Genomic DNA, 22274 nt, shown 5'->3' on the forward strand with positions numbered 1-22274 from the left:
CTGGACTTTACGTTTTCAGATTTTAATTTGAAATCTATTTTTAAAATATTAATTTAAACTAATTAATTGATTATATAATATGATTACATAAAATTATTTTATGGATTAAATAAAATCATTTTATTATTAATGAATAAGATTATGGAAGAAAATATAAATTATGTAATGTTAGCATTATTCAAATATTTGGTTAACTAATATATATCACTATTGCTAATAATTTATGAATTTCAAAAAATTAACAAATTAAATTTTATTAATTAATATTCACAATTAGTCTTACTGATTAAATTTTATTAATATTCACAATTAGTCTTACTAATTAAATTTTATTCGAATGTTATCAAATTTAAAGTTTAGTGTAATAATTAAAATATTCATAATATATAGTTCAATATAAGTTAACATTGAAAGTTATTAACAAAATTGATTTTGATTAAAATATTATTATATTCTTATTAAAAAAACTTTTAAATATTAGTGATTTTTTGGTAATTATTATTATTATTAGTATCATTATTAATTATTGATTTAAAATATTAAAGTAAATTTATTTTTATTATAAAATTATATGTATAAATTATTATTAAAAGTATAGTTTTAGTTATATTAATAGAAGTAAATTTAGTAATTTATTACGAAAGTGAAAGATGTTTTGGTTAATAATTAAAACATGGATGTAAAAAGCAAAACTGAAGAGAAAATAGATAATAAAGTATTAGATCGACACATGTTGAAGCATACATACATCAAAATGAATCTGGCATACCCTTTTTGTACCTGAAAGCATCATCGTATAATACTTAATTATTTCTCTGATTCGTCATAGTAGTAAAAGTTGTCCAAATCTTTGCTGGTCTCCTGACCATTTGGCTACATCATCATCAATTTTTGACATGGAAATGGAGAAGTGCATGATATGAATAGAAACTAGAACATGTAACAAAATTCTTTCAAATCATAGACACAATTCAATGTTAACAGAGACATCAAAGATTAGTGAAGTTGGAATGGAGACAAATCATGGAAATATACTATCAAACATGCATATAAGTTACTATAAAAATAAAAATAGTATTGTAGGAGAAGATATGTAAATTTCTATGAGCAATTTTGAAAAGTTAAAACATTATTATGTGCCCTACGGAGGGTGATTAAATAGAGTGACTACAAGAGAAAATTTAAGCCGCCAAAGGGTGATAATTGGGATTATAACTTGCATTTTATGGGGATAATATGAAGAAACAGTGTATCATTTGTGAAAAAATAGTAAAAAAAGTTAACCATTATTAATATTCACAACTATGTGTACGTTCCACAAGAACACTTTTTCCGGTTTAGATTATTACAATTGAATAGTAAAGGAAATAACATGTGTAGGTGTATATGTAGATGAAAATTGTTTGAATAATATGAAACCATAAGAATGGAGTTATTTTTAGTAATAGTGTACAAGATTGAAGAAAGTGTTTATTTGAACACAATTAAAGGTTTGGGCATGGCTAACACATAAAATCCTAAAGACAAAGTTCACATATTCCGGCTGTTGTATGAGCTTAGTATGATGCTTGAGATCTGTATAATAGTAAACATTAAGTGTAGGCACAAAACAAAAAACATAGGAGGAGATACAAATTGTGGTAGGAATTGTGTTTATTACATTTGAGTTCAATGTGTTTTAGTATTTGTGTTGATATTATATAGAAGGTATGGTGAGGTAGTACAAGAAAGGATACTAAAGGATCAAAGGGTTGCACTTCTTTTTTATCATAAGTTATGCAATCAATGACAAGAGTCACCATTATAATGGCATTTTCACCCACCTACAATATACAATATATACTGATATTTTTTGCTTATTGGATTACAACTTCCAAGTATACTTTAAGATGATTTTTTGTTCTAAACTAGTGTATTCATAAGATCTAATATCCATACTATTCATATTGTTGTTTTGTTTTGGTGGGGTAAATCTTATGGAATGTATGGGATATAACCTTTCTACATACTCTAACTTTGCATGAGTTAGAGCACCCTAATGTTCTATTATTTTATAAATTTTTATTTTCATTGATAAAAAAATATCATCAATTTTAACATTATCTCAAAGTTCTAAAGAGAAAAAGGAAGAGAGATTCACACTCTCTATATAATGATAATAACTATGAAAAATCTCAATTGAGTCTTAATTAAGTATTTAGTTTACCTCCCACTTATATTTATAAATTTATTAAAACATGAATATATATATATATATATATATATATATATATATATAACAAATTATGTTGAATATAATCATGTATTATATTTTAAAGAGATATTTCATAACACATTAGAAGTATTTGGTTGTCAATACGAACGGACCTGTGAAAACATTGTCTCACATTTAATCCAAAAAAAAAAGACAAGCTAATTCATTTCATAAAAAATGTTGACTAATTTTTCGCTCATAACATTTAACCCACGAGCTCAAAAATTATCTTGTATAAGAATTGTTTATTTTAGTTTATTTTTATTTTAAATTAACAAACATAATGAATTGTATCCAAAGAAGAAGAAAAAAAAGTAGTTTAAAGTAATCATTAAAATAAAATAACAATTATACTTTTTAAATCTTTATTTTTCCAATTGTGGCTATAAAGATCTTTTTTTTTTTTTGAAATTTTAAACATTACTAATCATAATAGTTAGATTCATGCATTTATTTGAATACTTAATCAATAACTTTTATATTTATGTACCCCTAATAATTACAAATCACTCTTATTACATGATGGATTATTTGTCTTTACATTAAAAGCGTATAATTTGTTTTACAATTTAAATTTATGAAGGTTATATAAATAATTGCTGAGGGACGTATCAAAGGAGACTAACTAATTCAAAACCTCAGTTTACTTTGTACTTTTTTTCTTATAGGTATGAGGACCAACAGACTCACAATGCTAAAGTAATATTATTCTTCAATTATTGTATTTATTTTTCACAAAAACTTATTCTGTAAAGTTTCCCTTCTTTATGAGTTTCTTCTCCGAAAGTTTAATACAATATTGTGTATATATATATATATATATATATATAACAATGGAGTTGAATTGGGAATCACTCAATTAATCATTATTCGAATCAAATAATACTTACGATATCAACTACAATTATTTTCATCATATATAATAAAATTTATATTTTTGTGACAAAGACATCTTTCATCAAGGAGAATTATCTATAACCTTTTTAAATGTTGCAAAACAAGTCACGAAATACATGATAAGACTATTTTGACACTCCACTCAAGGGAAAGGGCAAGGATCAAATACACACAATCAAAGTATGAAAAAACTATTAGGACCTTCTCAAGAAATTAGCAACAAAAAATTGGATTAGTGATAAATTTTAAGTCTCCTTTATTTGAATTTGAAAATAGGATATCAATTTAGAGAACATTACAGGTTTTTTTTTATATAAACACTTAATGTTTACGTGTAAGTCTATATTAATAATCTTTATACTTTCACAAGACAAGTTTAGACATTAAATTTTAAGTTATTTTTTGAAAAAGTTCCTGAGGATACTCGATAATGCAATACTCTGTCCTTCAATGTTAGTATTTAGGAATTTATGCATTACTCATTCATATCACTAACTGAAGGAGTATTCCACTTCTATTCTGCTCTATCATTTCAGTTTTATTCTAATTGTTCTATCCGTAAATCTTATCTTTAGTATTTAGTAACTTTAGTAATCATTATTCAACTCATTAACTCAAGTAAGGTACTTTTTATTTCTTTTCTAGTCTATCTTTTCATTTTTGTTCTAATAGTGTTTTTGTTGTCATTTATATTTAAGGTTCATAACAAGCTAGGATATATCAACTATATGGCTCATATTCTTTGTGGAATGTTTATCCAATCAAATCAACATATAAATACTTTGGTGGAAATACTTTGGTTTTAATTGTAGGGAAGTCATATTTAATTGGAAGATCTAAAGAGACCTAAAAAATCCACTCATGCTGGCTCAAAGCCACACCACGAATCCAAATGAGTGTCCCTTAATGACTGAAGTTTTGATAACTTTAAAGCCTCTCCCCATCCTTAAGGACATTGGATACTTCATCATCTAATTGGTCATTTTGTGTAGAAAATAATTTCACTAAGTCCACCATTATAATATGACCAACTATTATGCTGTGTATTACATGTCTTTTTAGAGCTTACAGAAGGTATGGATAGTTCATACTTTTCATCAGTTCGTGAAATATATCCCCACAAAAACCATTAGTATCATACATTTTAAGGTACATAGCAGAAAAAAATTGATGTTTGCTAAGAGACAAACACATGGTCTTAGAAAAGAGGAAGATGAACAACATAATCAATACACAAATTTACACATCTGACCTACAAAGAATTATTACACATATTACTATTTTACTAACAGGTATTTTACAAACAGATAAAAACAAGTTTGATTAATTTCTTTGTGGAAAATAGACCTTAAGCACTTATACACAAACTCAAAAGACAGCAATAATATTCAATTAACTAACCGTAAGCAAAAGTGATCAGATTTACAACATTTAACAAAGAAGCAGACAAAAGGGAAGCAGAGATGAACTTCACTATACAATGCATACGTATAACATAGGAAAAGAAACAGAAATATTGAGTTCCATTTACAGACAAGCAAAGGCACAAGAAACATATCACTCAATGCTCTGATTTAACCCTCACATCTCCATTTGGTAGTGCACTTTGAGCTTGTGCCAGACGTTTCAACTCCTGCATGATGTAATAAGGCCAAAATTTATGTAACGAACAAAGATACATAATTCTTGAATTCACTATACCTGCTTAGCACTTTCAAAATTTAGCAATATAAATAGTCTCTTCATGCTTCTATTTACTATAGTCCTATTAAATTAACCATGTAATATACAGTGGAAAATGTGCAGTAAAGTCAACCCCAAGATTCTTTAAATTTAGTGGGATTGGTTAATTTTAAGAATCATAATTGAACAGGAACACACCAATGACATAGCAAGGTCATTTTAAATCTCTGTTCCTCAATGAAATAAAAAACCAAAACCAAATAAGGAATACTTACAGCAGCTGCGGCAGCACGACTCTCTCTAAAAGTTTCAACCTCATCAGGAAAGTTCTGCTCCAATTCCTCTAAAAGATGTTTGCGCAAACTCTGCCCAAACAGAAATGCTAGGTCAGACTAAAGCTGCTTATTAAATACATAGGGAGACAAAGCTGCAAACAGAAAGAAATTTACATGTAACGAAAATAAAGAATAAGAATAGACCTTTAAGGCATCAGTTTTTCCTTTGGTAATCTGATTCTTTGCAATACAGCTGTTTATAACATCTTTGGTAAATTCATCTGGATTCTTTCCATCATCAATTAGACTGTAGCCGAAAATTCAACTCATGAGAAAAATTAAAAAAGATAACTTATATTAGGTCAAAAGAAAACTATATGAGCACATACAAAGGTAAATCACTCACTTAACAACCTCCATGGGAACCTGAATGTTGCATTTCTCTGCCAATTTAACCATGTTGTCAAGTTCTACAACAAGGCCATTACTGAGATGTTTAAAGTAAAATATGATCAACTTTGAACATGAAGCAAAAGCAAAACAAAGAGAAAAAAGCATTACAGGAAAAGGATCAGAATAAAATACATGCGCTGGAGTAGAGGCATTTGAAAGGCAGCATTGAAGGTAGAAACTGTGAGGTAAAGCTGATGAATAAGGCCCAAGGTTTTCTGAATTGAGTTGCTGACCTGGTTCAGCTTCTGCATAGAATCATCAGCTCCTGCTGCAGAAGCTGTCATATCATTAGTTTGAGAAATCAATGTCCCATTTCCACCACTTCCACCATTTCCCCCCAGAGCTGTGCTTTGTGATGAATCCATGTGTATTTTCCTATAAACAAAATATTTATTAAAAAAATTCAATCCAAAATAAATAATTAAGCATTTTTCTTAAAAGTAAATCACATGGTGTTACTGCACAGATTTAAAAAACTAAAATCATGCATAAGGTTCTTCTAATATAAGAATAAGACCATTGGCAAATCATACCATCATCAACAACATGAACTAAAGGAAAATGTTCTAGTAAAGTTGGACATGATATATTAGTCTTGGACAAAATCTCCAATTGACAGCCACAAACTTTTCAAAATATCAAAACCCTCATCATCGGTCAAAACATGTTATATTCAGTTCATATGTGACATAGAGTTACACTTGCATCCCTTTGCAGTTTTCATTTCTTTCTCTTAGAGTGGCAATCGCAACACAAACAAGGAATGTTGTTGAATAACCATTATGGCGCAACCATAACACTAACATGAAAATTTCTACCCGATCAAAATAGGCAATTTGTGAACCAAAGGAAAACCAATATGGCAGTAACATAGGTTGCAATGGCATGCTTATTTGGCATAATTTTCACCTTCTGCCATTGATAACCTTGCTAACAAGAGAGAAGTCCCGTACATTTGTAAAAAGAACAGGTACAAACAATTTCAAAATAAAGGAGAGAATCAAGTAAATTTCCATTTAATTATTCAAGAACAATTTTTCAAAGATATAGTCATTAGTCCCTGAATGTCAACTCAAATTAAATCAAAATGATGAAACATGCACACAAAGAAATAAGTTGGATTAACATGAACAAGAGTACAAATGAGATCTATGGATTCTCGCTTACGTGAAACTTGACTTTTATGATGGCCAAAGCCAGACACGATAAGTTCTGAAAGTGAAGAAAGCTTGAGAGAGAACTGGAGCTGTAAGACAAAGTGAAACAGAGAGATGAAATTGAGTAATGAAGATATGCTACAACTAAATACATACTTAAAATTCCTCTTCACCCTTGAGAGTTTACTGTAAATAAAAAGTATGAACTATGAAATATTGGGGGGGCCGGGCGGCTAATGATAGCAGATAATTAGCAAGGCTGCAATTCCAAGAATATATGGACATGAATACATCTACAATACTTGTGTCTATCTGAAAAAAATGATGATTTAACAATATGATTTTGGTGGGCACCAGTGATAGTTGATGGTGATAAACATTGGAAAGCCGACAATCCACCATATATTATGCGTAAATAGCAGAAGCCATATAACAATTAAAATATATGATATATATGAATTCGTTATGTATAAAAAATAAATGATACGCAAATAAAATTAAAATAGATAGAAATATTCACATAATTTTAACTCAAAGTTCAACGGGATGGAAATTCATCATATATGACAAGAGGATGTAAAATGAGTGCAACAGTGACACCCTTGCAGCTCACAAAACTAACTGTGCAATTGGTATAATTTATAAAACAATCACTTATTTATAAGACTATATGAGAACTTTCGACCATTATTTATTTCTTTAAATATAATTTAGATTCCAAGCACTCGTACATAATCAAAATAATACAGTAACCTTCTACACTTGTTAGAGAATTTCCAGAGAATGTTGAAACATCCCATTTCACAGCTTGCCCTTGATAGTACAGTGAAGCATAAAGGAATACAAATCCCAACATTATAAATGAATCCTAATATATTGGAATAATATATTAAAATCAATTAATCAATCAGTGTTAAAATTTCCATGAGATGAAAATTTCACAAACCCTTTTGTCCAAACCACACTGTGGTTTCAACAAATGACCAGCCAAAACGGTGTGCAATGCAATAATCTCAATTTGGTGTAAAGTTGAGTATTAAAACTTAGAAGTGACTATACGATGCCTACCCATACCACGCATTGAGTGTTCTTTCTAGAGACCCAAATACACTGCCTCACTTTTTTCTCCTCAACTTATTCACTTCTAATAGAAAGCTTCACAAGGTGGAAGCTTTAAAGTATCTGACTCCACCAACCCATGTGGGGTATCTCCAACACAGGCTAGGGAAGACTACAACAAGGTCAATTTGAAAACCCAGATCGCTCAATCCTTGCGCTTAACCTTGAAAACAATACCGAAACTCAAATTCTTCCATTCCATTGTAGTTTCCAACTCAGACATGCTTAGCATCCTACTTCGTAACTATGTTACATCGAAAGATAGCTTGGAAAATTAAACCTCTCCAAAAAAACAAGAAAGAAGAGTTTGTCTCTTTATTATATATGCATACAAAAAAGAAGAAAAAATAAAAGCATATGATACCTGAAGAGATGAAGGTGTGAAAGCTGCAAAATATGCTACCTCTGAATGTGCCTAGGCGTGTATGATTTGGTTCCGATGATGGTAATTCAGAGATCCAAAGTTAAATTCAGATTCATATAAATAAGAAGCCTATGGGCCTGACCCTGAATTCGCAGTGGCAAAAAGCCCTAAAGGGTTTTTTTTTTTATTTTATTTCTATGATGCCCAGTTCATCATTTATATATTTTATTTCGGATGGCATATTTATTTAAAAAATTATTATAAAGCATATTTTATAAATCTTAAATTATAAATTATAACTTTATTTGACTTTATTATTAAAAGTGATAAATGTTTACTTGTATAAATGATTTTTTTAAATATATAAATTTATTGTAAAGTTACAAATTGTGTTAAATTAATATATTTTACTATTTAGAAGAATTAAAAAATTGGTTATGGTATAAGATTATATTTAAAAAAAAAACAATTGTTTAAAATGATAGATTTCTTCTTAAATGAATTAAGTAAGACCTTATGATAGATTTCTTCTTAAACGAATTAAGTAGGACCTTAAATGTGTATTCTTTTTATTGTTTGATAGTCTTAAATAAGGTCATATTATGAATTATTATGAACTTTAACATTTCAGTATAGTAACACTTTAAAGTTCATCCATAATTTGTCATCAGATTCATGATAAAAAAAATACAAATTAAGAGAAAACCACATCAAATTTATAATAAAAATTATGTCTCAAGAAATATTATTAAATATACTTATTATGAAATAATATAAATAAATACATTAAAGTAAATTTATTAAACCACTTAAATTATTTTCTATGAATCAAAATCATTGACAAAAAGTCATTACACACTTAAAAAGAATAATGAAGAATCATTTTTCAATGTACGTGTTTGAAAGTTTCCCTCTAAGCATTCTCCAAAATATGACCACATAAATTTAATATAAATAAAAACTTACATCCTTACAAAAAAATGAAAAATTATTCACATTTACTCTGACTTCTTTTAAAAGTATCAGTATATAGAAGCAAACCAAAACACTTTTAATTGTACTATCAATATTTATTTTAAACCAATTAGGAAATATAATTTATCATATTACTCTATAAAATAAAATTACCTTATCTTTCTAATTTAAATATTGAAAAAATTCAACACCAAAAAATAAAAAATAATATTATATTTCTTATATATCTATTTTCAGTGGTATTTTCTAACTTCTCAATTTAGAAGATAAAAGAAAAAAAATCACAATTAAATCTTATAATCTAGGGTTAAATATGCTTTTAGTCCCTGAAGTATCATTGATTTGGTTTTAGTCCCTGCTCGGAATATTGATGGCATTTCATCCTCTTAGTATTGAAACATGTAACTTTAGTCCCTAAAAATGGACGGCGTCAAGTTATTGCTGATGTGGCTAACGACCCTGTCACGTCTTCTTCCACCTTCACTGAGCATTGTCTACCACGTTGTGGTTTTTTAACATTTGGAAGGAGATTAACATTGTAGCACGTGTGTTGGTGACTTGATCTTTTATAAACCACATTTTAAGACACCTTGGGATTGTTGTTCGTGATCTGAGTTGGGGGCAAATTAGGTTCGAGATCGTCTTGTTCAAGAGGGAGATAGTCTTCTTCAAGAGGTAAGTTGATATAGTTGTTTTGTTGTTCTGCCTTTGATTTTAAGGATTGGGAATTTAGGGTTTGGGTTGGCACGAAAGGTAATGAAGGTATTTGTTTCTTGTAGTGAAATGAAAGGTGAGAGTGTAGGAAATGGTTGGACGCCAAGGACGATTGGTTCGGCAAAGTCGCAAAGTTGTGGATGATCTTCACGGTTACCATCTAAAATGTGTGGTTGTGGTGAAACACTGTTGCTTTTGAAGGCAACTACTGCGAAGAACAAAGGAAGACTATTCTATAGATGTAGAAATTGGGCAGTAAGTGACTAAATCTTTTAATTCATGTGCTCAACTTTCTATTAATGGTGTGTTATTTTGATTGTAAAGTAATTCAACTTGTAATTACTTCGAATGGCATGAAGAAGAAGTTTCTGAAATTCAAGAAAAACGTGAAGGAGTTGAACTGTGTTTGGAAAATTATATAGTTGTCCTAGATCTAAAGAAGAAGATAGAGAAGCTGAAAAGGAAATTACAAGAAGAGAAGAAAGTTGGGAAAATGATGTTGTACTTGTTTATGTTGTCATGGGCATTAACCATTTTCTTTTGTATTATGTTTTTACTGAAGATGAATTGTAATTAAGAATTATGATTGAATAAAATTGAGTTCAACACTTAGTTTATTGTTCAACATCTTTAAATTCAGTTCAAGTGCTTCACTCAAGTTTAATATGTTGAGTCTAACTGCTATGGTGTGCTTATAATTCATTTGTACCATTACATCTGAAAATTGGTGGTGGAGTTGCTTAAATTGGTGTTAAAAGGGGAACTAGACCAGTAAAATTTTCAAGCCACTGAAAAGGTGATTTGGTGAGTTTCAATGTTTCTGTGCATTTTCACAGATTGAACAAGTTTATTTGCACATTGTAAACTTGTTTAGAGTGTTTATTTGACCTTCCACCAGTCACAGCACCAAATCATAGTTTCACCTTCACTTTTGCTTGAAATCCTCAACTAGACCACTCATTTTGAGATCTTGACAGTATTGTTGTTGTTTCATTGCTTGTGGAGTCATATCTTGTGCATTGAAAGTATTCTTTACTGTTCATTTGGTATTTTTCTAGCCAATGTACCAAATCACATTTTGAACCATCAATTTTGCTTGAATTAAGATGTGAGCCACTCATTTTTTAGTGTAGTATGTTTCCCTACTGTTTTAATCACTAGCCATGTTCCATTTGATATTACAAAGATGTTTGAAGTGTCATTTTACCATATGAATCACTGCAACTGAATTTGGTCACTGCAGTTCCAGTCACTTTGCCACTTTTACCGTGCTGCAATAGTTTTGTAGCTGCTTCATCATTTCAACATTTCCATTTTACACATTGGATTGACAAAAGCTAGGGTCTAGTTCCCCTGTGCAAAAACTTTACCAAGTCCTTCTAAGAAATCAGTATGCCATCAGGAAAATAAAAGTCGTTTGAAGAAACATCTACTTAATTAATGGTCACTATGAGTATCAATATCAGTAGTCAAATTTACAATAAAATTGACAAGAGCAATTGTATTAGTATGAGTAAAGATATATTAGACATCCTCAAAAGTAAAGATAAAGTGGTCCCAAAGTCAGCATTCACGTGAACAATAACTCAGTATTCCCAATTTAAATCTGCAGCAGTATTGTAGTATTCCGAAGTTCAAAAGTAAACATAAAGTGGTCCCATACTATTAAGTAACTCAAGTGGTCCCTTACCACTCACAAAAAATATTGTGCATTTAATAGTAAAGTAGTGCAAGTGGGCCCTACCAACTACATCCTGCCAACTACATCACTTTAATCAATGTACTACCCACTACTAATAGTAGTGGGTGTGTAATACAAAATACATTAAAATAAGGTTGTTCTTCTTGCAGCTTGGTACTAGCTTCAAGTGCTACTAGCTTGGGAACCGAGATGTTGTGCAGCCAATAGCCTGGAGGGTGTTCTTCTTGCAGCTTGGTTACTTGATGCAGCTCCTGCTCCACTGATTGATGTTCCAGTTTTTGTTGTTGGAGGTCCTCCTACTTGAGAAGCCCCCCTTCTTGATGTTCCTCCTCCTTGTGAAGTTGATAGCGATGGTTCTGCTTCAGATCTCGTCCTGCTACCAGATCCTCCAGCACTTGAAGTGCCCCTTGTGTTCTACAAAAAGAGGAAGCAACATTATAATCCATGTTGTGAAAATAATTAGGTGAAGTTGTAATAGACAGATTTTGTACCTTATTGTTGTTCTTTTTCCTTTTACATGTTCTTACATTTTGCCCAAATTGGTTGCAGCTACTACACCTCATAATAGCATGCTTCTTTGACAATTTTGTATGGCTCACAGGTTCATCTGCCTCTCTTCTTCTTAGTTTTTTAGGCCTCCCAGGGGGTGTTTTATAAATTGGAGGCAGGAGTAAGAGGGTGTTTTCAGAAGTAGGCCACATTTGTTGGCCATTAATTGGAACTATTTCAGGGCCATAACAAATGGCATAAGCTTCTTTCTTGTAATAAGGATGGACATAATCTTCAGGGTTTTGAACTTTGTAATTTATGGCAGCAATAGCATGCCTGCAGGGTATTCTTATTAAATGCCAACTATAACAACTACATGAATGGTTACTTAAGTCAACAACAAACTTATCCATTGTAAACTCGTGTGTGACTTCAAATTTTTCAGTCCCTGCCCAAGTTGGAATCCAATTTCCACTTTTTTCTATTTCCTTATCAAGCCTTTTTCGTGGTCTAGGCATTACAACTCCTGGATATGTCATTGCTTTCTCTCTAAGTGTTGCAAATCGTCTCATAATGTAAGTTCTTACCCATTCCATCATAGTTATGATTGATTTGTCTCTAGCTAGTAATATAGTACTATTAAAGGACTCAGTCAAATTATTTATCAACACATCGCATCTAGAGTAGGTACTAAATGCATGTTTACACCAACACTTGGTAGGAATACCTAGTGTCGCAACCAGAAAATCGCGACGGGACGACGATCCAAAAAGAAACGAGTTTTGGAAAAAGAGATTTGGAGTCGCCACCATAGTTTATTCGGGAAAACTACGGAAAAATCATAAAAGGATAAAGCACGGTCCACGAAAACCAAAGATTGGGTTCGAGAGTCGGTTACGTGTGGGGAAGGTGTTAGCACCCCCACAACGTCTGCCCTAAGGCAGTACCTTTAACTAAATACGCAAATTTGATGTGGTTTGCAAAATGTTTAATTTCCCCTAAAAAATAAAACTATAAAGAAAACAAAATATTTTTTTGTGTTTTTTGTGCCCGACAAGGATTGACCTTGCTCCTACGTATTCTCAGTTGGACTGAGAAATCAGGGTTACGTAGTTCTTTAATTACATTCGGATGATTGTTTGAAAACATGATGTTTTATATTTTTTCGTTAATTTTTGAGAGAAGAAGAAAAAGGTTTTTAACACAAGGCTAACGCGAATGGTCGCACGTGTGCTTAAACCTCTTAAAATATTTTTGTTATTTTTAAAAGAAGGAGGAAAAGGTTTTAACACAAGGCTAACGCGAATGGCTGCACGTGTGCTTGAACCTTTTAAAATAAAATCTTTATTTTTAAAAGAAGGAGAGAAAGGTTTTCAACACAAGGCTGACGCGGATGGTCGCACGTGTGCTTAAACCTCTTAAAATAACTTTTTGTTATTTTTAAAAGAAGGAGGAAAAGGTTTTAACACAAGGCTGACGCGAATGGTCGCACGTGTGCTTAAACCTTTTAAAATATTTTTGTTTTTTAAATATCCATTTAAAAGTAGATAAAATAAAATAAGTAAGTAAGCAAATGAAAAAAAAAATAAAAAAAAAATAATAAAAAATAAAAAAATAAAAAAAATAAAAAAAATAAAAATAAAAATAAAAATAAAAATAAAAATAAAAATGATAAAAAAAAAATAGAAAAATGAAATAGAAAGTAGAAATGTAACAAACCTAAAGTTAAATAAATAAAAAATAAAGATTGGACCTAAGCCCAAGTAGCCAGGGGTGCATCTTAGGAAAACAAGGGGTGCAAATCCACCTTTTTTCAAATATCAGATTCGGTCCAAGCCCAATTGGAAAAGGGCGCGACTTAGGAAAAACAGGAAGGTGTAGAAAATAGTTATTGTTTTTGTTTTTTTGGTACTCGGCCCAATGACCAAAAAGAAAATGGGGGGTGCGAGGATAAGAAATGGGGCGTTGGAAGAAATGAATTTTTTTATTAAGGACAGACTGGGCTTAAGCCCAAACCAAAAAGGAGGTGTGCAAGGAAAGGCAAGGGGTGCAGGACGAAGTTTCTGGGCAGAATTGGGATGGGGGTGTGAATAGGCAAAAGAGGGGATTGCAAGGCCAGAATCCCTTGGGTCCAGGCCCAAATTTTTAATCAGAACCTAATTAGGGTTTTCTTTGCAACTCCATCCAAGAGTGATGCCTCTCATTCGCAGAAGCCAAAGAGGCAGCAGCTTCCTCCTCCTCTCATGTGCCCACCTACGTCTACCACCGAACCAGCCGCCACCGTGACAAAGCCCCTACTCCGTCCGAGACGCCGCCGGCGACCAAACCACCGGAACCGCCGCCCGCCTAGACGCGAAATCCCTCTTTTCCCTTCCCTGCGTGAGAGCAGGGAGCGTCGTGCTCCTTTCCTTCAACCGACCACCACCGAGAGTCGCCACCGTCACCGAAACAACAACCCTCCGCCGGACCAACACCAAGAAACCACCGCACTTTCAGAAGTCGACACGAACTCCAGCCACCACAGCCACAACAATCACCACGCGAATCTCTTCTACTTGAATACACTCTACTGTACCACACACTCATTCTATATTGGAGTTGGAATCTCACATTCATGAGATTTTACATGTTTTGTTTTTTTTCTTGTTATTTTCCCTATTTGCGCGATTACAGATTACAGACCATGTATCACTTGGTTCCTAGGAGGATTTGACATTTGATATAAAGTGTTGTTTCATTACTTGGCTTGTATGTTGTGTTTGATACAGGTGAAACACGCTCTTGAGACTATAAGATATGGAAGATTGACTATGCAGAAATCACCGAGTGAAGGGCGAGGGAGTTTGGCCTTTAGGACAATGAATCTGTGTTTGGGTACAGGGGAAAGATGGTTTCCGATTGCATTTTGGTGTGTGTTTTCTGGGTAATGGACATTGAAGTCATGTTAGAGGATATATATATATACTTAACTCCTATTGCCATTTATTCGATGTTGCAGGCATATTGGATGTATTTGATTAACAAGTGAAGTCACAAAAGAGGCAAACAGCTTTCATGCATATCCAACCAATATCATTCATTCACACCATCATGTCATTCATATCGTATAAGAGAGGAGCATGTAGCATTCACATAAGACAAGACCAAGAGTTTAGATTAGAAAACTTACCTTCGCAGCTTCAAAGTAACTCTTTCTTTTGGTTCTAGTCCCTGCTTTCTTCGATTGATCCTTCTTTTTTATTATCCCACGTTCTTGCATGTGCAAGGAGGTTGAATGGGAGGTTCACAGTTGACGACCAAGATGAAGGCAAATGACTCCCTTTCTCTCGGGCCGTGAGTTCCTTTACTTTTTCGTTGTGATGGTTGATGATGGGGTGAGTCTCTAACGTCCTCAGATGGTAAGGCGATGGATAAGAAAAATGTTTTTCAGTGTTCTCTATCAGTGCCTATTTTCTGTTGTTGTTCCTCCTCTTGTGTTGGTCTGATATTGATATTAACTCCTCTGATCTCGTGCTCTTCTTCTGTTGGTAAAGGTCCTTTTTTACATTTCAGAATATCTCTCAGGATCTCACATTTGTCTTTTTTCTCTTTTCATGCTTTCATCGTATCAGTTGAACAAAAGCCTTCAAAATCTTCACTCTTTCCATGAATGCAGATCAACGTTAGACAAATTAGGAATAAGGACCAGGTCCCTTCACGCTGCTACTGCATGTATCCATTTCAAGCATTCTCTGTGTCTGGAAAGCAACTTTGCAGAGAAGCATAGTTGACCTTGATTTTGCTTTTTGTTCTTTTCTTCTTCTCATGTATTACTTTGATTGATCAGCGAAATAGTTCAAATATCCTTTCCCCTTTAGTATCTGATTACAATTTTAGTATCTGATTACAGCTATGGTGTAGGGATTTTTTGTTTGAGGAACAAAGACCTTCTCTCACACTACAATTTAAGCATTTGTCGCAACCAGAAATCGCGACGGGACGACGACGATCCAAAAAAGAAAATATTTATAAAAAAGAGTTTGGAGTCGCCACCATAGTTTATTCTGGAAAACTACGGAAAAACCATAAAGAAAGGCACGGTCCACGAAAACCAAAGATTGGGTTCGGGAGTCGATTACGTATGGGGAAGGTGTTAGCACCCCCACAACGCCTGCCCTAAGGCAATACCTTTAACTAAATACGCGAATTTGATGTAGTTTGCAAAATGTTTAATTTCCCCTAAAAAAATAAAACTATAAAGAAAACAAAATATTTTTTGTGTTTTTTGTGCCCGACAAGGATTGACCTTGCTCTTACGTATTCTCAGTTGGACTGAGAAATCAGGGTTACGTAGTTCTTTGAATCATTTGGGTGATTGTTTCGAAAACATGATGTTTTATATTTTTTTTTTGCTGATTTTTTTGGAAGAAGAAGAAAAAGGTTTTCGGCACAAGGCTGACGCGGATGGTCGCACGTGTGCTTAAACCTTTTTAAAATATTTTGTTATTTTGAAAGAAGGAGGAAAAGGGTTTTAACACAAGGCTGACGCGAATGGTCGCACGTATGCTTAAACCTTTTAAAATATTTTTGTTGTTTTTGAAAGGGGGAGGAAAAGAGTTTTAACACAAGGCTGACGCGAATGGTCGCACGTGTGCTTAAACCTTTTAAGATATTTTGTTATTTTTTGAAAGAATGAGGAAAATGTTTTAACACAAGGCTGACGCGAATGGTCGCACGTGTGCTTAAACCTTTTGAAATATTTTTGTTATATTTTTTTTAAAAGAAAGAGGAAAAGGTTTTAACACAAGGCTGACGCGAATGGTCGCACGTGTGCCTAANTAAACCTTTTGAAATATTTTTGTTATATTTTTTTAAAGTAGATGAAACGAGATAAATAAATAAACAAATAAGTAAAAAAAGTAGAAATAAAAAGAAATAACTAAATAAAATGAAAGTGAGAAATAAAAATAAAAAAATAAAGTAAAAATAATGATAAAATAAACTAAAGGGAACAAAATGACAAGTAAAACAAAATAAACAAAATAAACAAATTGGGCCAAAGCCCAAATGGAAAAGGGTGGTAAAAATAAAAAGAGGGGTGTCCAAACCAATTTAATTCTCATAATAGGTTGGGCCAAAGCCCAAGTGGAAAAGAGGGGTGTGAATATGAGATAGGGGTCTGCAAATGAATTTTAAATACTTATAACAGATTGGGCCAAAGCCCAGGTAGGAAAGAGGGCTCGACTTAGCAGAGACCGGGGTGCAGAAAGGGTTTTTATTTAATGTTTTTTTTTTGGGTTTTTTGGTTTGGCCAAACCTGGGCCCGATTTAGGGGTGTGTTGATAGAAAATGAGGGTGCGGAAGAAGGTGTTTTTTTTCTTTTCATAAAACCGAATGGGCTTGAGCCCAAAGACAAAGGGGGGGTTGCATGGCCAGAATCTCTTGGGTCCAGGCCCAAATTTTAATCAGAACCCAATTAGGGTTTTCTTGCAACTCCATCTCTCATTCGCAGAAGCCAAACCAAAGAGGCAACAGCTTCCTCTCATGCGCCCACCTACGCCTGCCACCGGACCAGCCGCCACCGTGCCGTCCGACCAGTCTTGGCTTCGCCGACGATAACACATCCTTCGAGAGAGAGCGGCGATCTCATATCCTCCACCACCACGCGCACGCCGTCGTCAGCCTGGACCAGCCACCGCGACAAAGCCCCTACTCCGTCCGAGACGACGCCGGCGACCAAACCATCGGAACCGCCGCCAGCCTAGACGCGAATCCCTCTTTTCCTTTCCCCGCGTGAGAACAGGGAAGCGTCGTGCTTTTTTCCTTCAACCGACCACCACCGCGAGCCGCCACCGTCATCGAAACAACGACCCTTCGCCGGACAGACACTGAGAAACCACCGCGCCTCCGAAAGTCGACACGAGCTCCAGCCGCCGCAGCCACAACAATCACCACGCGAATCCCCTCTGTTCTCAGTTACTATCACACACTCATTCTACGTTGAAGCTGGAATCTCACATTTATGAGATTTTTTTCATGTTTTTTAATTTTAAGCCGTGGTTTTCTTCCTTCTTGATTCGTTTCCTGGATTTGTTCCAGCGTTGACAGGGAAAGGAGGAAACAGAAAAGCTTAGGTAGATTTGATTTGTTGGTTCCGTTTGGTACCGGGGAAAGATGGTTTTCGATTGCTTTTTGTTATGTGTTTTCTGGGTAATGGACATTGAAGTCATGCTAGGGGACATATATACCCAACTCCTATTGCCATTTATTCAATGCTGCAGGCATACTGGATGTATTTTGATTGACAAGTGAAGTCACAAAAGAGGCAAACATCTGTATACTGATCAAACATCCTTCATGTATATCCAACCAATATCATTCATTCATACCAACATGTCATTCATATCATATAACAGAGGAGCATGTAGCATTCACATAAGACAAGACCAAGAGTTTAGATTAGAAAACTTACCTTCGCAGCTTCAAAGTAACTCTTTCTTTTGGTTCTAATCCCCTGCTTTCTTCGATTGATCCTTTTTTTTATTATCCCACGTTCTTGCAGGTGCGAGGAGGCTGGATGAGAGGTTCACAGTTGACGACCAAGATGAAGGCAAATGACTCCCTTTCTCTCTNGCCGTGAGTTCCTTTACTCTTTCGTTGTGATGGTTGATGATAGGTGAGTCCACGGTGGTGAGTCTCCAAATGCTCTCTGTGACGATAATGGGTTGTAAATGAAACCTAGTACTCCATACTCTCTCCTTGTGCCTCTCATCTCTTGTGAGAATCCATAATGCCCCCCTTGTGATGGTCTCTTGCTTGCTGTTTTTTGTTGTTGTATCCCTCCCTCTCTATTGTATATAGGGTATCCTATCCTCTGGCGCAGGATTTTCTTTGTTTCTTCTCTTTTTCATGTTTCCACTTTTCAGTTCGCCAAGCAGTTCAAAATTTATTTCCCTTTTGATGTTAGATTATGGTTCTGTGTAAAGATTTTTTAGCTTGTACACAGTGAGCAGAGAGGGACAGTGTTGCATGGAAAACCTTACAGGATAGAAAGCTCATTTTGTGTTTGTGTAATCTGAGGATGGGAAGCAGCAAAGCCTGCTATTCCTAAAAAACCAACTTAAGTTGACTATTACGATTTGTTTCTTTTTTCTTTTTTTCCGTTATTTCTTATTTTTGATTTTTTGTTTTGTTTTCTACAATTTTTAACAAAAAATTAAAGTAACATAAAAAGTTAATCAAAGGAACATAAAAAATAAAGTAACAGTAGATAAAATAAAACTAAACAAAAAAAGAAACTAAAGTAAAAAAAAGGAAATAAAAATGAAATAACCGTAAATAACAAAATAAAATAAAAATAAAGAAAAACTAAATATAAAAAATGAAAAAACAAATTAAAAAAATAAAAACTGAAATAAAATAATAAAAGCAAAAATAAAATCATAAAAGACATAAGATAAATTAAAGTAAAATAAAATAAAAACCAAAACATTATCATATAGTTACCCGGACGAAATTGGGTGTTGACAGCATTGTTGCAGGATGGTAAGCACTGCTGCAGGATGGTAAGCACTGCTGCAAACGGCGTTGTGATGCAGAGGGGAAGCTTAGTTGACTTTGGGGTTTTTTTGTTTGTTTTTTTTTTCTTCCTTTTTTTTCTTTTTTTAAAAAAAAAACAAATAAAATATAGTAAAATAAACTAATAACGAGAATAAAAGTAAAAATAAAATAAAATAAAATAAAATATAAAAAAAGTAAAATATAATAACAACGAAAGAAAAGAAAAAAAAAATATAAAGTAAAAAGTAAAAGAAAAAGAAAACAAAATAAACTAACTTACAGATAAAATAAAATAGCCTAAAATTAGATTAAATAAAATAAAATAAATATATAATAAAATAGAATAAAGTGGGATATAATAAAATGTAATAACTCAAACATAAAATAAAATTACAATAAGGGTAAAATAAAATAAGATAAAATCAATTTTTATTTATTTATTTATCCGGACGAAATTGGGTGTTGACACCTAGCAACCAATTGTATGCATCAATGTTAATAGCTTTCAACTCACCCATCTTCTTTTCCCAATCCTTCTCAAATGTAGCCTTTGCAGCTCCCATCATGAGATCTCTAATGAGCACTCCTCCACCAAATCGCTTCTTGAAATTGTTATACAAGTGCCTTAAGCACAAACTATGTTCCACTCCATCCATCATGTCATTAAAAACTGTCATTAGTCCCTATAAACTAGAAAATGTATTGGTGATTAGCAAATGATGAGATTGTTAGAAAATAAAAATAGCAAAATAGTCAAATTGAAATACCTTTTGTTGATCATAAATAAACACCCAACGTTGACAATCAGTGCCACCTATATCATCCAAAAGTAGTGATAAAAACCATCTCCAAGTTTCCTTGTATTCATTCTCGGCCACTGCAAAAGCCAATGGGAAGTATTGATCATTGGGGTCTCGGCCAACTGCCACCAACATTTGGCCACCATATGTTGTCTTAAGATGACAACCATCCACCCCTATGAAGGGCCTGCAGCTTCCTAAAAAACCTTGCTTACACCCCTTTAAACACATATAAAAAGAGCCAAATCTTGGTGGGAAACTTGGTTGGGGTTGATTCACTTTAATTTTAAAAGTTCCACACTTGACTCTTAGCAATTCCCCCACATAATCATATAGACAAGCATATTGTCTTTCCCCATCACCAACCAGAGAATCCAAGGCAATTTGTTTGGCCTTTCCAGCTTTCTAAGTAGTGATTCCAACACTGAATGACTTTTTAATGTCATTAATGATTTGGTTGACAGTCATGCTAGCCACATTTACAAACCTGTCAACTAAAACTTGGGCAATCCAATTCACACTTGCAATTTTGTTTCCAAAAACTCTTCCACACTTGTGTTGTCCAACTAAGGTTTTCGCCCTAAATGTTTCCTTCCCTCCTACCTTGCTAGCCATAATAACAAAGCCACATTTTTTTTACATTCTGCCCTTACTCTTGTGAGATCATTCTTCACAAACTTAATCTCTTTTCCATTTAATACACTATGCTCCATTAGTGCATTTTTAAACTCCTTCAATGAACAAAATTTCATCCTCAATGAGAATCTGAAATCCTTGTTCATATCATCTTGTCTAAACTTTTTAAAGTTGCCCCTTTTCGAGCTGCCATCCTCATCACTTTTTAAATCTGAATCCAATTCATCATCGTTGTATTCCTCATTGATCTCATGGTCTCCAACTTCATCATCCATTACAAATGAATCTTCCCTAACATTGCCTCTTCTAGTCACACGTTTCTTTTTTTTTTTCATTGCATTCCACCTTTCCAAAACTGGATTAATGTTTCTACGAACATATCCACCCTATCATTCTCAACACCAAACCCATCATCATCATTATCCATTCTTTCTTCTTCACTTTCATCCACAAACTCTTCAGCTAAAGCTTCTACTTCCCCCTCAACGACATTCCTCCATGTTTCCTCTTCTTCATCAACATAATCATGTCCATGACCACCATCACAATCTACCTCTTCCTCACCAATTTCAGCCTCTTCCTCACCAATGTCAACCTCTTCCTCACCAATTTCAGCCTCTTCCTCACCAATTTCGACCTCTTCCTCACCTATTTGAACCTCTATATGTTCCTCAGCAGCATGACCCTGTTGTACACTCATTTCACCCTCTTCTACAATCTCAGCCACACCCTCCATGTTTCCATCATGTGTCTCTTCACATCAACTAAGAAACAGAACTTCCACTACCTCACTGGGAGTATGTTGAACATATATTTCTACCATGTCGTCAGTCTCCTCTGCATACTTAGCCAAGTTCATTGCTACCCTGTCATCACCCAGTAATCTCAAATTATTCATCAGCATTTCCTTGGACCCCTTCCACCATAGTTTGAAGTCTGCATCATACTTAAATTCTTTAGCAATTCCAACTACTTCAAAATAAGACCAATGATCTGGATCAAGTCTTACTATCACGTGTACCTCTCCGCCAACATACTGTAGCCCCTTATCACTAACAAACTTTCCCATGTGATGCAAACAAACTTCAAACACCAATTCTAGACCTACATTCAGACATTAACACTTTACTCCCAAAATCGACCCAGCAATCATAAACAAAGTACGAGAACTTACCTTGACACAATGCGCGATTGCCTTTCACACCCAATGTCTCTTT

At 33.6% G+C, this 22274-nt stretch overlaps 1 protein-coding gene across 3 annotated transcripts; it reads right to left on the minus strand.

The window, feature by feature from the left end:
- Positions 1–4516: 4516 nt before the first annotated feature.
- LOC106767264 (mediator of RNA polymerase II transcription subunit 10b) lies at positions 4517–8358 on the minus strand. Of its 3 annotated transcripts, none has more exons than XM_014652114.2 (7): positions 8203–8358; positions 6730–6808; positions 5695–5937; positions 5516–5596; positions 5314–5416; positions 5110–5199; positions 4517–4784 (listed from the first exon to the last, which is right to left on the minus strand). In XM_014652114.2, exons 3-7 carry the CDS (start codon positions 5925–5927, stop codon positions 4713–4715), a joined length of 579 nt encoding a protein of 192 aa, XP_014507600.1. In that variant the 5' UTR covers positions 5928–5937; positions 6730–6808; positions 8203–8358; the 3' UTR covers positions 4517–4712. The 3 variants fall into 3 exon arrangements, with proteins under 3 accessions (XP_014507600.1, XP_022638851.1, XP_014507601.1); XM_022783130.1 differs by lacking the exon at positions 8203–8358 and adding an exon at positions 7794–8113; XM_014652115.2 differs by lacking the exon at positions 6730–6808 and having other exon boundaries at positions 8203–8296.
- Positions 8359–22274: the final 13916 nt, after the last annotated feature.

Source organism: Vigna radiata, chromosome 7, assembly GCF_000741045.1.
Source record: "Vigna radiata var. radiata cultivar VC1973A chromosome 7, Vradiata_ver6, whole genome shotgun sequence".
NCBI lineage: Eukaryota > Viridiplantae > Streptophyta > Magnoliopsida > Fabales > Fabaceae > Vigna > Vigna radiata.

Bases quoted from the DNA above. Each gene is read 5' to 3' on its own strand.
- LOC106767264 (XM_014652114.2), bottom strand. From the start codon at position 5,927: ATGGATTCATCACAAAGCACAGCTCTGGGGGGAAATGGTGGAAGTGGT. The intron at 5,597-5,694 runs GTATTTTATTCT...TAAACATCTCAG, and splicing joins ATGCCTCTACTCCAGCGCAT to TAATGGCCTTGTTGTAGAAC. The intron at 5,417-5,515 runs GTGAGTGATTTA...TTTCGGCTACAG, and splicing joins GTTCCCATGGAGGTTGTTAA to TCTAATTGATGATGGAAAGA.